This window comes from Crocodylus siamensis, chromosome 6 (assembly GCF_052110815.1).
Source record: "Crocodylus siamensis isolate JL-2025a chromosome 6, ASM5211081v1, whole genome shotgun sequence".
Lineage (NCBI taxonomy): Eukaryota > Metazoa > Chordata > Crocodylia > Crocodylidae > Crocodylus > Crocodylus siamensis.
The window spans coordinates 43,433,131-43,448,693 of record NC_143400.1 but is presented as its reverse complement, the minus strand read 5'-3'; the positions used below and the strand labels follow the sequence as shown (position 1 = coordinate 43,448,693).

At 47.9% G+C, this 15,563-nt stretch overlaps 1 gene segment (V, D, J or C); it reads right to left on the bottom strand.

The window, feature by feature from the left end:
• Window positions 1-11,781: 11,781 nt before the first annotated feature.
• LOC149862402 (Ig gamma chain C region-like) overlaps window positions 11,782-15,563 on the bottom strand; it is a 246,711-nt gene continuing 242,929 nt past the window's right edge. Inside the window, 4 exon segments of the C gene segment in view lie at window positions 11,782-12,248; window positions 12,579-12,908; window positions 13,050-13,376; window positions 13,774-14,067. Of these exon segments, the coding sequence occupies window positions 11,905-12,248; window positions 12,579-12,908; window positions 13,050-13,376; window positions 13,774-14,067 (1,295 nt within the window).

Sequence of the window (15,563 nt, the reverse complement as noted above, 5' to 3'; positions counted from 1 at the left end):
ACCCTCACAAAGTCATTTAGCAGGATCATCTCTGGCTAAACCAACTCAGTCAAACATCTGTGCAACTCACTCTCGAACATTTCCCGGGATGGCGAATCAACAACTTCTCTAAGTAGCGTGATCCAATGCCTGACCACCCTTCTAGTCAGAAAGTTCCTCTTAATCTCCAAACTAAATTCCCTCTGCTGCATCCTGAGGTCATTGCTCCTAATCCACAGGGAAGACTTCATCTCCATCCTCTCTATAATTGCCTTTCAGGTACACAAGTTCAAAGGAGAAATATGGCCCATGGGTCTATATGTGTATGTGTAGGGTGGGGGAGAGACTGAAGCACTGGAACACACTCCCAGTCTAATCAGTGGATTTTCCATCGTTTTAATGTCTTCAGATTCCAACTAGAGTCTTTCATGGAAGATGTAGTTATTGGGATCTACTCAAAGGACACATGGGCAATTAAATGGCAGATGAAAGTCAATGTAGATGAGTGTAAAGTGATGCACATGGGTAAAAATTATCCAAACTCTACCTACACTATGATAAGCTCAACAGTAGCTGTTACCACACAGGAAAGAAATCTGGGAATTATTATGGACAGTTCACTAAAATCATTAGCTCAGTGTTCGGCAACCATCAAGATGACAAACAAAATGTTAGGGATTATTAAGAAGGGAATTGTAAAAAAAAATCAGAAAGTTTCATTATGCCCATGCCCATTTACAAATGGGTGTCCGTACCTTGAATACTGTGCCCAGATCTGGTCCCCAGACTTCCAAAAGGGCATAGAAGAACTAGTGAAGGTCCAGAGAAGGGAAACAAAGGTGCTTATGGGTATGGGGGGACTTCCGTATGAGGAGAGACTAAAGAGACACTTGAGGAGGGGCATGATAAGGTTTTAGAAAATACTAAATGGCAAAGAGAAAGTAAATAGATATTTATTATTTACTATGTCAATACAAGAACTAGGGGTCACAAAATGAAACTAGTAGCTAGCAAGTTTAAAAGTTCTTTTTCACAGAGCATGTAATTAAAGCGTGGAATTCATTACCACCAGATATTGTGGACGTTGAGAGTTTAACCAGATTAAAAAATGAATTGGGCACATTTTTGGAAGGAAAGGTAGGGGTACAGTCTCTGAATCCAAGTTTCTTAGTCCTTAAATGCTGGAGGCTGCAAGTGGGAGAGGAACAGTGGAAAAAACCCTGGTCATACCAAGTTCACTCTCTCTTTCAGCGTCCTCTTTCTGCCACTGTGTGACACAGGAGACTGGGCAAGATGGACCAGTAACTATGTGGTTTGATGTTCTTATTTTCTGTCTGAAGATTAGGCTTAAAATAAATTAATATTTTCACGTTTTCTCTGAAACCATCGACAGAAATATGGCCTGCTTTGGGATGAAAACAAATCCTAGCAGGACCCCTTAGACAAACTGTAGCCAGTGAATTCAGCAATGAATTGAGAATGAGAACTGATGAAAAATGTCTTGTATGCAAAAGCCTGTCTAACTCTATCCCAGCCATCGTAAGAAATCCTTTTTTTCAGAATGTCATGCAGAACTACTGGGTGTTTAAAGGCTTTTGAATTTAGCAAATAAAAGCTGATAAAAAAATAAAGGCTATGAATCAATGGTGTCCAGTCTCTGGCACAGGTCCAAAAAGTGGCTATGGGGAATGGTTGCAATTGACAGTGCCACTGCTTCCCTACCACCATGTTTCCAAGCCCTGTGGTTAGATGATACGGCTCCGTGTGCTGGATCAGGCTGGAACATGGGGCTGCTATGAGGGGCCCCATCCAGTTTATGAGTCAGGACCAGAGTGGCAGGCCCAACCTGGTATGTAGGGGGCAGGGACCAATCCAGCACGTGGTGCTTGGACAACTCACTGGATCACACCTGCATGCTGACCTCATGCTGGATCCGGCCTACAAACTGATCCTATGCACTGGATTCAGCCTATGGACCAACTCCACACCACACATCTGGCTGGCAGCCCAGAAAGTGGGGAAGCCACTGCTATCCATTAAAGTTAGAGAGCTCAAAAGACAAATAAGGCCTACATTTTTAATTGTGAGAGTGACTGATCATTGGATTACATGACCAAGCGAATCGGTGGATTTTCCATCTTTCATTTTCTTCAAATTAAAACCAGAGCCTTTCTGGAAGATGTTTCAGCTACATGCAAGATACTGGGTTCAATTCAGTGGGAAATGAGTGAAATTTCCTCTTTAAAATCAATGAATGATATTACATTCTCCTTGAATCAATAGACAAAATAATTGACCAGCTTCAGCCTGAGAACAGGTCCCTTCAGAAGCCCTCAGAAAAATGTTATGAAAAATTATATATCAAACAATTTTTTAATCCTTTTGATACAGGCAACTTTGATTTTGCATAGCACTGCTTTTTTAACCAGAGTGTTGTCATGTGCAATTGAGTCACTCAGGTCAACAGAAGTCTAAGAATAGCACATCAAAACAGTTTCATTTTTCAGGGCGACTGGTAGTTTTGCCAGGAGAGAAACCACCCCCCAAAACAATAAAACAAAGAAACAAACAAAATATGAGGATATTTGATATTTCAAACTCTTTAAGCCTTTGAAGCCATAGGAATTAACTAATTAATTAACTAGTTAAAAAGGTAAAGAAATGGCTAACTTTTAACTAGTTAAAAAAAGGGTCACTTTTTAAAAGTATAAGTTAAGAGTTAAAAAAAAAAACAAACCTGGCTTTCCCAGAGTTTTTTCCTGACACAGCCACTCTCTAGGACTTACATGGAACAATATTTCTGTATTGAAACTCTAGGACTTCATGTTTGAGAGACAGAGAATAGTGTGCCTTCCTATGAGATAAGGTCTCTTAAGAAGTACAGGTCCCAGAGTTCCTTAGTTCATGCTGGCATTTTCTGTGCATTTGCAGAAGTCAACAGGGCAGCCAGTTGGCTGCAGGAGGGGGAACAAGCATTCCCTCATCTGCCCATGTAGGGCGATTGTTCAGTAGTGGGGGCTTAGTTTTGCAAGACAGAAGAGGAAAATTGTCAGATGTAAATTTTTAAATGCAGCTTTTGCTGAAGTTCAATGAGCATGTTTAAACAGTTTCTGCTGTGCAACTGAACATTCTTTTTCTCATTTAAACGGATTTTCTCATTTCAGTCTAATTTTGATTTTCAGACACTTTCATTATTTCTAATTCAGATGTATTTCATGCTCTTCTGTTACCTTTTGAGCAATAAAAAGTGTAACAACAGAGGTTTTCTGTGGAAACAGCTTTCATTTGTCACCTGGCTATGAATATTTCCCTTCTGTTAATCTGGTATACCTATATGATGCATTAACTTTTACAAAGTACTTCACATGGAGAAGGTGAGAAGGACCTAACATTACACAGGTTTTGGTAAATTGTTATTCTGAAAACTGTATGACAAGTATAACACTGTTTTCAGGTAAAGCAGGGTGAGTTCTGAGTAAATGTGTGTGCTTCTATGGGCTTATGGAAAAGAAACCCACTCATTGCATTTGAAAATGAAAAATGACGCTAAGAGGCAATTCACTGTGTTTCATGCATTTCTCACAAATCAACTTAGCTTTTAACTAGTTACTCTCCTTTTAACTTACCTGTTAACTAGTTGAAAGTAGAAATACTTAACTTTTAACTTAACTAAAGTTAAATTTAAAGGTTGCTAACTTTTCACTTTAACTAGTTACATTTTTCATAAACTTTTCCCATGATTGCCTCCAAGACATTTTTTCCTCAGGTCCTGAATAATTTTCTGTGTCTCCCTTCTACTCTGTCCCATGATTTTTTCAGGATCCTAGTCCAGACATGCACACCAGAACCGGGTGCAGCAGTCCCATTTTGCAGCTGGTTTTGTTCAGCAGGATCATTTCTCTACTCCTGCCTGTAAAACAAATTAGGGATGGCACAGACATGGGCAGAGTGAGCAGGGCAGCCATGGTGAGAGGCTGGAATGGTTGGGGCCACTGGGCTTGTATGATTAGCATGGTGTATAACATGGCTTAGTCCAGGCTCACGAGTGCAGGAACCAAGGAGCTAGGGGATATTAGCAAGGTGGGGGGAGGGGCTGTGCCCTGTGGAGCAGGGAGTCTGAAGAGGAACAAGGGGTTGGTCCCCACAGGGTCTGTCTGCACCATGTCCCCAGGGCTCCTGGGGAGTGTTGCTTCTAGCCCTGACTCCTCCACACCTCCACATTTACCTGCCCTGGGGTAATGTGGTGGTGTAGGGACTGTGGGGTTCCCCCACAGTGGGTCTGGGATCTCTGCCTAAACAGATTTTAGAGGGGGGCAGCTGTAATCAGAGCCAATGCCTCATTTCCTGATTCAGCCTGTGGAAGCAGGAGCATGTGGGTAGAGGATGGTTGAGAGTGGGACTCCTTGGCAAGATTGGAGATGCCAGGTAGACATGGCTTGAGGGGCTGACTTGTGGCAACACTGAGGCCCCATCAATCCATCCATCCATCCATCCCCATAATCCCCATAATACCTCCCATACTTGTTTTCACATTTGTTTCTTGTTCCTGATTGTTATAGGCCAAGAGATTGCATTGCATGATTTCACAGACAGGCTGATACAGGATGCACACAAAAAATCATTAAAAACCATAATTAACACCAATCAACATATTGTTGTAGAGAAGTGGTTTTCAACCTTTTTAAATTTGTGGACCCCTAAAAATTTTTGAATGGGAGTGCAGACCCCTCTGGAAATTTCTAAGGGACATGTGAACTCCTTTGAATTGTAAGTGTGGATATTCACGTACTTTTGATTGATCATAGTCGTCTTTTGCGGATACCTTAGACATAGTCTGTGGACCCCCATGGGATCTGCAGACCACAGGTTTAGAACCGTTGTAGGAAAAAAAAGGCCTTTTTTATACATTTATGCATACATCCAGACCCACTACCTTGCCATGTTCTCTTTCCTTTTTCCTACCATAATTGAAGGAAGTACAGGTTAAGACAGAGGCGATGTGTAGGAGGTGCATGGTGGGGATGCCCCCATTGGTGATGGGATATGGGATGCAATAAATAAATGATTAGAGAGACGATTAATACACACAAACATGTTTTTGGAGATACCGAGCCTTGTCAGATGGCTTGTGCCTGTTTTTCCTTGGTGAAACTGCAAGTTCACCTGAAAAACAAAACCAGTTTTGACACTATATTCTTAGACTTCTGTACACTGGTTTGACTCAGTTTGTCAGGGTGTGAAGGGAAAACAGTACTATGCAAAAAACAAGCTAGCTTGTAGCAAAAAGATTAAGAATTGTTTAATACATGGGCTTTCAGAATGGTTTTCTGAAGGGTTCTGCTAATGGCAGGATGCATCTGAGCCTCATGTGAGCCTTATTAGCTGGCTCAAATGCAGAATATTTTTAGAAGATCCTGTGGGAACCTGTTCTTAGCGTGGGGTCATTGACTCTGTCCCACTGAGAAGATGAAGTACTATTCCCTGAACCTCATGGGGAGCAGGGGGGATGTGTTAGATGGGAATTCACAGCTCTGATCCCCCACCTGCCATTAGATGCCTCATGCATCCCTTATTGCTGCTGAGGAGTAGGTGGCCACTTCTTCCCGTGAAAGGGTGCCCAAAGCCAGAGGAGGAGAACGTACCTCCTTTTATCCACAAGCCCAAGTGGTTTGAACATTCTCCCAGGAGGCTTAAGGTTCAATTTCCTCTTCAGCTTGGGAGGAGCTGGACAAACATCTCCCCTGAAGGTTCCCTCACTTCCCAACCTCTGGGACACTAAACAGCCAAGAAGCCAAGATTTTCTGGGTCCCAGAGCAGGTGCTAAGCCTAGTGAGTCCTGGATCTCTGCTCCCAGGACTGTCTGTGCATTGGAACCCATAGCTGTTCACCATGCCCAACCACTGGTCCATGGGGCAGGACCTAGTTCTGCTCTCCCAGGTGAAATCCCCAATCCCTGGGAAGCACAACCATCCCTCCTGCTACTACCTCTTGCTTGGGTGCTATGAACCTGGAATTATTTTCTGCACAGTGTCCTGGCTTTCACAGGTGAGGGTCCAGCACAGAATAGCTTACAGGAAGAGGCTTGGGGAGGCAGGAACATGGTCTTGAGCCCCATGGGGCCAAGGAGGGTGAGGGCTGTGTCCCCTGAGCTAAGGGTGAAGCACATTTTTGAAGCAAGGAGGCCATGGCTGCTATACTATGTGGGGCGCCCACTCCTGGCCATTTATGAAAGGCATGTTGTGAACAAGCCTAACAGAATGGGTATTCATAGGACAGTGTAGGTGTGGGGAGGCCTTACTGGAGGACTAAATGAATCCCAGTCAGGCCTATGTGCAAACTGGGCATTGACCTGCCTGGTCCTGCCAAGGTGACTGTGGGTTTGGGCCTGCTCAGAAGCAGAGCCGTACATGCCTGGAGACCTTTATTGGTGGAAACAATGGTTGTGGACTTCAGGGACACCATGGGTTAAGTGAGAGGGTTGGGATATCACACTCCTGGACTTAGGAGCCCCAAGTTTGTATGTAGATGAACCTTTAGTGGAAATTGACTAAACATGAGCTCCCAGCTGATAGGCTGAGTGCCAACCTCCTTCCCTGCCTCCATTCACCTGTTCATATCAATATCCCTGTCTCCCTCCACCCCCTCTTCTGTCCCACCCATCCGTCTGTCCATCCATCCACTCACCCGCATTGCGACCCATCCACCCTCCCACCATCCACCCGACATTCCTTCACCCATGTTTCCATTCATTCATCCACCCTCTCCAATACTCCATGTTCCACACTTCCACTGCCCTTCCATCTACCCATCACATGCCCCTCCTACAAACCCCTCCATCCATCCCTGCATCTATCTACCCACTAACAAACCCCTCTTACAAACCCTTCCATCCAGGGGTTTCAGGTAGAAGAGCACTCTCTGATGCAGCAAAGTCTGAGAGCCCATATGGGCAAACTTAGATTGGAAAGAAGGTGGAAAATATTAAGAGCCAGGGTGAGAATTGGGGGGGGTATACATGCTTCCCCTGGAATCTGACAGCATTGCTATAAAAATTACCCCCTCTCTCCCCTGCCCGGGCTCTTGCTTCTGTGACCTTTCACCTCAGAGCATCACTGGACAAGGCCAAGTTTGCATCTCAGTCCCCAGGGGATTTTTAGGAGCCTGGGGTATGCAGGCAACAGGAAACACCTGCCTGGCTGAAGGAAACTCAGCAAGCTGGGTCCTTGGTTCCTGAAATGTGCAGCTCTACTGCTGGAGGGAGACCATGTCACTGACTTGTTAATGCATTCAAGTGGGCCCCCTACCCATGTACCCTCCTATCCAACTACCACACATCCCCCCCAGCCGTCCCCATCTGCCCCTGCACCCCCACATCAATCTGTCTAATCTCTCTACCTACATCTTCCTTTCTCCCTTCTCACATACCCACTCCATAGCTTCACAGACCCCATGCCCCAGCCCTGAGAAGCTCAGGGACAGAATTGGACCCACACAGACCTGATGGTGCTGCCTCCTAGAGCATCCCAGGGTCCCTGCAAGTGAGAAATGGAGATGGTGGTTCACAGGGAGCCAGGGGCCCACCATGTATTTATTGTCAGTGCAAACAATCAAAGTCACCAACAAAAACAGCAAAGAGCTAAAACATGTAATGAACAGATCAACTAAGAGGGGACAGAGGTAGATTAGGCTGCAGGGAGGGCTGGGTGGTTTACAAGGGGGTAGAGAATGGAGTGCTCTGAATAGGGGAGTTCTGGATCAATGCAGGACACAGACTAGCTTATCTCAGCCAGGCACTCAGCAGAGCTGGGATTCCCAGAGCTGGCATCAGATTAGCTGTAGAGGATGAGCTCTTTTCTTCCAGTAGATCCCCTCCTCCAGGGCAGGGGGTGGCAGGGTGGAGTTGTGTGGCCTTGGTCACATCTCCAGTAGAGTCCAGAGCCTCAGGTTCCTCCTTCCTGCGGAGGCAGCAGAAATGGCCCCTACACCACGCGCTGGATCACATTCTTGTAGTCCGAACCACTTGCTTGCTTGAGCTGCACCACAGTAGAGAAGAGCCACTTCACCTGCAGGGGGATCAGAGTTATGGGACATGAACAGGAGGCCAGGGCCAGTACCCAACCTTGGTTTTTTGCCATGCATTGTTGGTCTGTCTGTCTCCTTCCTCTTTTGTTTCCTTTTGCGTTTTTCCTATTCAGTTTTCTCTTTCTGGCCCAGTTATTCATTCTTTCTGTCTCTGTCTCATGCATTCTCTTTCCTTCTGCCTCACTCCTTCTTCCTTCCTTGTTTCATTCATTTTTTGTCTCTGCCCCTCCCCCATCTCACCTTGAACAGGGTCACTGTGGCACTGTAGCACACACTCAGGAGGAAGAGGGTGATGAAGATGGAGATCGTGGCCCAGAGAGCCTCCAGCTCCTCATCTTCATCAGTGTTGCATATGTCCTCTGGCATCACTGCCTCTGAGAAGGAAGAGAGGAGATGTTATCATCTTCCCACCCACTGTGATACCTCTCTTTTCCAGGAAGTGCCAGAGTGTGCTCTGATTGTATTCAGCATTAGACTCCATCCATCCATCCATCCATCCACCCTCACACAGACTCCTCCTTCCATGCATGCATGCATGCATGCATCCATCCATCCTCATACGCCCCCTTCATCAGTCCCCAGACATACCCACCCACCTGTCCAAATACTTCCCTCCCTCCCACCCCTCCCAGCAATGCTGTGAAGGTTTGCACTAGCCAAGACCTGCATGATCTCCCCTGTGTTCTTAGCCCTGGTCCTATATTATTAAACAGGATTGCAGACCAAAATTCCCACCCTTCATAAATTCCCTCTCCCCTTTGCTTTGAGTAGCCCCTGACAAGGGTCCCTGTCCTATCCCTTCTACTCAGAACAGGGAGATAATATTTGGACTTGTCTCTGTAGCACCACCCTGGGCAGCAGATGAAGAACCTGGGTTTATTTCACATCTCTGCCACCCGCTCATGATGCCATTTCTCATTATCAGTGACTCTCTGTGCCCTGTCTCCTCATGGGTCATGGGGGATAAAGATCTGTCCATGCTTTCCCAGTGGGCTGAATCTACTGGGGTCTGGGAGGTGCTGGGATGCTGCTGTGATGGGGGAAGAGCCACATACACACCAGGATGGATGGTTTCTTATGAGCTGGTCACCACATCCCTAACTCCAATAGACCTCTACAGCGAGGAGTCCCTTCATTGGGATGCAGCCACCTCTGGGGTATGGAGCTACTATTATAGGGAGTTGTCTCCCCAGGCTGAGATGCAGCCACACAACAAACAAGCCTCCTGGAGTTACTTGTACTTTGGGAGAGAGGCATGGAGCCCTTTGGGTGCATCCATAGATGGTGCAGGGTTGGGACCCATAGGGGGCACTCACCCCTGGAAGTCAGAGTTAGCCCCACCAGTCCATGGCATTCCCAGGGGGAGCTGTGAGGAAGGGAGTGCACCATGTTTCAGAGGAGAGGAAAGACTGAGACTTCTGAGATTTTGCCTTCTGCCTATCCCAGAACTAGCCATGCCTCGGCTGCTGGATGGTTCCTTCAGTGACATGAAGGGAGGATAATGGGTGGGTCTCTCTCTCTATTGTGTGTAAAATGGCAGCACTCATGGGAAGGTCTAATGTCATACCACCATTTGTATATGTGGGACACTTGGCCTGAGTGTCTTCTCTTTCTCTGAGCAAATGCACCATGCTGCTAAATTGCTTTTCCTATAGTACTTGCTCCCCACACAGAATAACAGCCCTCGTACTGCCCCTGTTCCTACTCTGCTTGATGGTTGTGAAAGTGCTTAGTAGTTCCTGGGATTTGAACCTAGCTCCCAGTGGGACAGTTGTCCATTATCCTGGTCCTGCAAACTGCTACCTGTAGGCTTCCTTCCCTACTCCTCTGCCGTGTGGCCACTTTGGAAATCTGTGCCATCTAGGAGGTTGGTGGGAGAGGTGTACAGGGTAAGTTCAAGGAGACAGGGGCAGGTCAGGGCCTTGAAGGGATATTTGAATAACTCCTCCTCACAGTTGTTTTTGGGACTCTCTTCTCACTAGGGTAGGAGGAGGCATAGGATAAAGGCTGCCTTCCCTCCCTCCTGGGATTCCCCCCACAGAGTATTTTTGAGTTTTAACCTGAATTATCTTGTCCTGATGGGATGACCAGGAATTATCACTCCATCCATCCATCCTCATCTTTCCAAGCATATACATTCCTATCTTTATGCATCCATCACACTATGTACCCATCCACCCATTTCTTCATATACATTTGCCCATCCAGTTTGTTCATCTCCATTCTTCACCATCTACCTGTATTCATCCAGACATTTATCCATTCATTCTTAATCCATATCTGGCCATCCATAAATTGCCATACCACCATACACCCATTCCAATCTGTAAATATCCATCCATCCATCCATCCATAATTCCTTTAGAGCAACCCATCAGCACCACTTGACCTAGTGACTAGGTACACTGAGATGGCCTTCTCAGGACACTTTGGATCTTATCCTCAGCTCTGCTGGTAACCTGATAGAGGGCCTCAGATAAGTCACTTCTCTGGATCTTCCCTGGCCCCTTGCACCCTTTGTTTGTTTAGAGTGGGAGCGCTCTCAGGCAGGGGTGCTTTCATAGCCGTTGCCTGTGCAGTGTCCAGGAGAAGGGGGATCTGATCTGAGTTAGTGCTTCAAGCACTACTATAATAAGCAGAGAAACTTCTCCCTGTTCTCCTCTATCCTCTCTGAAGTATTTATTTATGGATCAGTCCTTTCCTCTGAAGCTGACCTATCAAACTTTCCATCTGAAAACTGTCTGTCTGGGCTCACCTGAGCCTCCATTCTTAGCCTGTCTGTGTCCATCCTCTTCCTCCTGAAGTTCGTTTGAATGGATCCTTTCCTCTGCTGTCTGAGGTGAATGTCCACCTAACAGTCCACCCACCTCTGCCTCTGTGATAGGTATGAATCTACTGAGTCTTGCTTCCATATCCAGACTGTCACATTGCATAACTGATGCTAGTCCCCTTCAGCCACATGCTACAATCCCTACCAAGCTCCATTTCAACATTAGCTTGCTTGCCTTCAGTACCCTTACTGGTTAGACACCTTCCAATTTCCAACCTATGTCTCTTTGCAGCCAATTTCTCCTTCTGCTGACATTGTCCTTCAGATTACAAAGCTCTTATCTCTTCTTAGCATTCACTCAAGGCACCACATGTTTAAAGAGAGCAAACATGTCTCTGCTTGTCCTTGTCTTTCTAGACTAGCAAGCCAAGCTCTTTTACCATATTCTGGCAAGACAGGCTTTTCAGTCTCTGATCATTCTAGCAGCCCCTCTCTGGATGTGGTTAGAAACCATAAATGTAACTATTTTTTCCTTCCTGGAATGGATGGTTCCATCCATAGGTTGTGCATATATAATTAGTTATAAATAATTCCCAACCTGGGTCTATTTGCCTGTCTCTCTGTCCATTCCTCCCTCCCTCCCTCCCTCCATCAGTGGTGCATACATATTTATCTGCAAACACCTCCCAACCTGGGTTCACTCAACCACCAATCCATTCAGCCATCCATCCAGCTATCCATGGTGTATTTAGATTTAGCTGTAGGTATCTCCCCACCTGGATCCATCTATCCAACTGCCCATCCATCAGTGGTACGTAAAGATTTATCCATCAATACCACCCCACCACAGCAACATCTCAGCATCTTTAAGACCCCACTCTGGGACCCATCCCCATCCAAAGTGAGTCACGAACAGCCCCGAATGACACCATGATGAGGAGACCCAAGGATTGAGCTCAGGTTGGTTCCTTTTATTTGTCTAGATGATTTTTGGTTGCAGGCACAGAGGTTATTTACAAAAGATCTATTGAACTTGGATAGCAGGAAGGAGAAAGTGCTATAGGGTAAATGCTTCATTTACCAGGGGCTCTCTGGACCGAGCGCTGTGAGAACTTCATGGGGAGGCCTTCATGGACAACCATGCAAGTGTAGGAGTCTCCACTGTTCCAGCTGTTCTTAGGAATTGTGAGCTTGCTGAAGAGGAAGTAGGTTGAGTCCCCAGATGTCTCCTTCATGGTTGAGGTGGTAACATAGCTGTTTTTCGCCACCTCTTCATTGTGGTTCTTCAGCCACTTCACTGAGATGTCCTCAGGGAAGAAGTGCTGAACCAGGCAGGTGATGGTCACAGAACCTGAGTTCGATGAAAGCTCCTCATGGTGAGGCCGGAAGAGGTAGACGGCAGGCGCAAAGCGTTTACCTTTGAGGAATGGGTGGATGAGAGAAGACATGGGTGAGTTATGGATGTCACTTAGTTGGTTTACATAGAGGAAAAGGGTTGGGGAGGGTCACCTCCCCCTTGCTGCTTGGGCATGGAGGGGCTCAAGGCTGGGGACAGGCAGCCAGGGCCCAAAGAAGAGGATGAGGTCATCTTTTTGTTGCTTGGGGTGGGAGGGAGCTTAGAGCCAGGATTCTCAGTGTAAGATATAAGGTGGGGCTCTCTTTCAGGTCCTTCCCACCCTCTGTGTCCTGGGGTGGGGAGTTGGGAGTGAAAGGTGACTTCTCCCCCAAAAGCCCATTCTCAAATTACCTGGTTTCTTCTTGATGGTTTTTTTGATGGGGACTACAATGTCTCTGTGTGTCACTGTGCAGGTGAATTCCTCACCACTGGTCCAGTCATTGGCAGAGATAGGCAGGGTGCTTGTGGCGGTGAAGGAGCCATCAAACTTTTCTTCCAGCTCCAGAGGATTGGGGTCGGCAGGCTTTTGGTTCGTCCGGGACCACTGCACATGGAGTCCCTCACTGCTAAGCAGCTTGTCCACTAAGCAGGTTAGTGTGGGTGAATCACCTGTGTACAGGTCTGCAGGGCTTGGGGCCTTCAGGGAGACTTGGACTTCAGTTTGTGGGCAGTCCTCTGAGCCTGGTGATGGGGAGAGCCCAGATCAGCTCCTCAGACCCACCATCTCACTCCCCTCTTCTTGGCAGCAGCCCAGATTTTTGTCTCACCCACCCTTCCCCTGGACTCTTACACCCCAGCCAGCCCAGCCCTGCCAAACAATACCTGAGCACTTCCGGGCATAGCCCTGTACTACGGTGCTGGTTGCCGAGTGGCTCACTTGGCATGTGTAGGTCTTCCCCTCTAGCCACTCATTCTGGGAGATGTTGAGCTGGCTGGTGGTGTGGAAGGTATAGCTCCCATCATCCTTCTTGGGGTCATCAGTGGTGTAGGTTATATGCTGTGTGCTACCATCCACCAGCCATGCCACTGACAGAATTTTGGGATAGAAGTCAGCGATGATGCACAGCAGCTCAATGTCATCACTCTTGGCACTGCAGGACGAGTGGAGCACACGGACTGTGGGTGGCTGGGGTGGCTTGGGAAGACAGCCTGTTGGATATGAGCAAGGGGGTGTTAGCAGCTGTGGAGTCCCCTAACTTTTCTCCATGGGATGTTGTACCTCCTACTGGACCCCCATACCACTTCTCACATCCTCTCACCCCTTACTAAGGCCCCTGCCCTAGTCCCCACAGCATGGTACCCCATCCTTAATTTGGCATTTTCTGTCTTTCAACTTTCATCCATTCTTTCCTGGATGGTATTTATTTAAACTTTTTTATCTGTCTTGCCCCATCCATCCATCCATCCATGCATGCATGCATGCATGCATCCATCCATCCATCCCCACTAGTCGGCAGTACCAGTAGGTTAGTACAGTATCTTTTCTGTTTGTGGCAAACTAATGAGGGGGACTTGTGAGGAAACTCCCCCAGGCCTCTGTCCCTACCTTGGACTTGCTTGGTGATGTGGGACCCGGTTGACTGGTGAGTCACTATGCAGCTGTAGGTCCTGGACTGTGCACTCGTGGCTGGGACAGAGATCTGGCTGCTCACGCTGTAGAGCCCATCGGAATGCTTAATTGGAGGGAAGGTCTTGGCAGAAGAGCCACTATTGGACCACTGCACTGTGACAGGTTCTGGAAAGTAGCCAGTGATCCAACAGGCCAGAGTGACCTGAGAAGGGGTGCTGGGGCTGTCACAGCAGGGACCCAGGGGGAAGACGGCTGGGCCTCTGGGGCTCACTGAAAAGGAAGAGAGAGCAAGGGAGTGAAGGAGTGACCCTGTGGACCCCCTTGTTCCCTGAAGCAGTCCCCCTTAGTGCCATTGTTGGAAACTGGGCCAAACCCTGACTGTGAGGGGACCAGTAGGTGCCAGCTACAGCTTGGGCTTTTCATCTCCACCCCCATTTTCTTGCCTACATCATTCCCAGTGTGCACATTTTCCCCTCTCATCATCCCACCAAGCTGCCTGCATTGTGAACCCCACTGATGGCATATCCCATTTTTCTCTGATCCTTTGAGCCACTCTTCTCTCACCCTTCACATCCCATCCATGCCTCTCCTCCAGGGATTGGTTTTGATTCATCAGCCCAATTTACAGTGGAAGTTATAGCTGTCAGGCATGAGGTAAGTGAGGGTGATGGGATGAGGCCATTGGGAGTGGGGGGAGGGCACAGAGAACCATCCTTCCTCAAAACACAGTGCCCAACTGGTTTATAACTAACCAGCCTAGCCAGTCTCATTTGTTTCTTCACAGACCTGGAGGAAGATTTAGTGAGACACTTCCCTAAAACCCCAGTTGAGAACAGCTCCCCATGGACTTCAATATCTGGGAGAGTGCAGGGATCTGGGGCTGAGGGGTTCACAGTCCCAGCAAGAGTCAAGTGCTCAGGAGAGGGGTCTCAAAACATCTTGAGCTGAGTGCCCTGAAGTCTAGAGATGTGAGTGATGTCTGTCATCTCTGAACTGACAGGCAGCTCAATAGCAACCGCTAGTTGTCTTTGGCCCCCTGGGGCCGAGCTCCATCTCTGCAAACACGGTCCCTGCAGGCTGCCCTGGTGCAGAGCTGGTGAGGGAAGACTGAGGCAGCCCTGGGAGAGGGGCTCACACACCAGACGAATTCAGGGCTTGGCACCTGCCAGGTGAGATGCCAAGGGGGAAATTTTGATGGAGCTTAGAGGTGGCTTAGCAGCAAGCAGTTGCAGTTGGACCGGAGGGAAGAGACTGGGAAATCTCTTTGGGATAAACTCTGCTATGAACTCCCTCCCAGTCTGCCACTTCCTGCCCTACCAGCCCACCTCACTCTAGACCTGAAGACCCCTGCTCCCTCCAGCCCTATTGGTGCCTGTCACTCATGACCTGACTCCTGCCCTCCAACCCTGCTGGTGCCCCTCACTCCTGACCTACAGCCCCTTGCAGCCCATAGCCCTATCAGTGCCCCTCGTTCCCAATCTGCTGACCCTTGACCAACAACTCTGCTGGTTCTCCTTTGCTTTCTACCCAAAGCACACTGCTATTGCAGTGTCTGGCAAACCCCTCTGCTACTACTGTGCTTGTGGCCCTCACTCCTCACTTGCACTCCTCTGTCCCCAGCAAGCAGGTGTCCCTCATTCCCAAGCACCAGCCCCTGATGTCTGACAGAGGGGAGGGGGTTTCAGAGCTCTTCCAATGATCCTCAGTGCTGATCCTCAGGTCCCCTCCTGCCCCAGATGTTGGATGCCTCCACAGCTCTGCTGGTG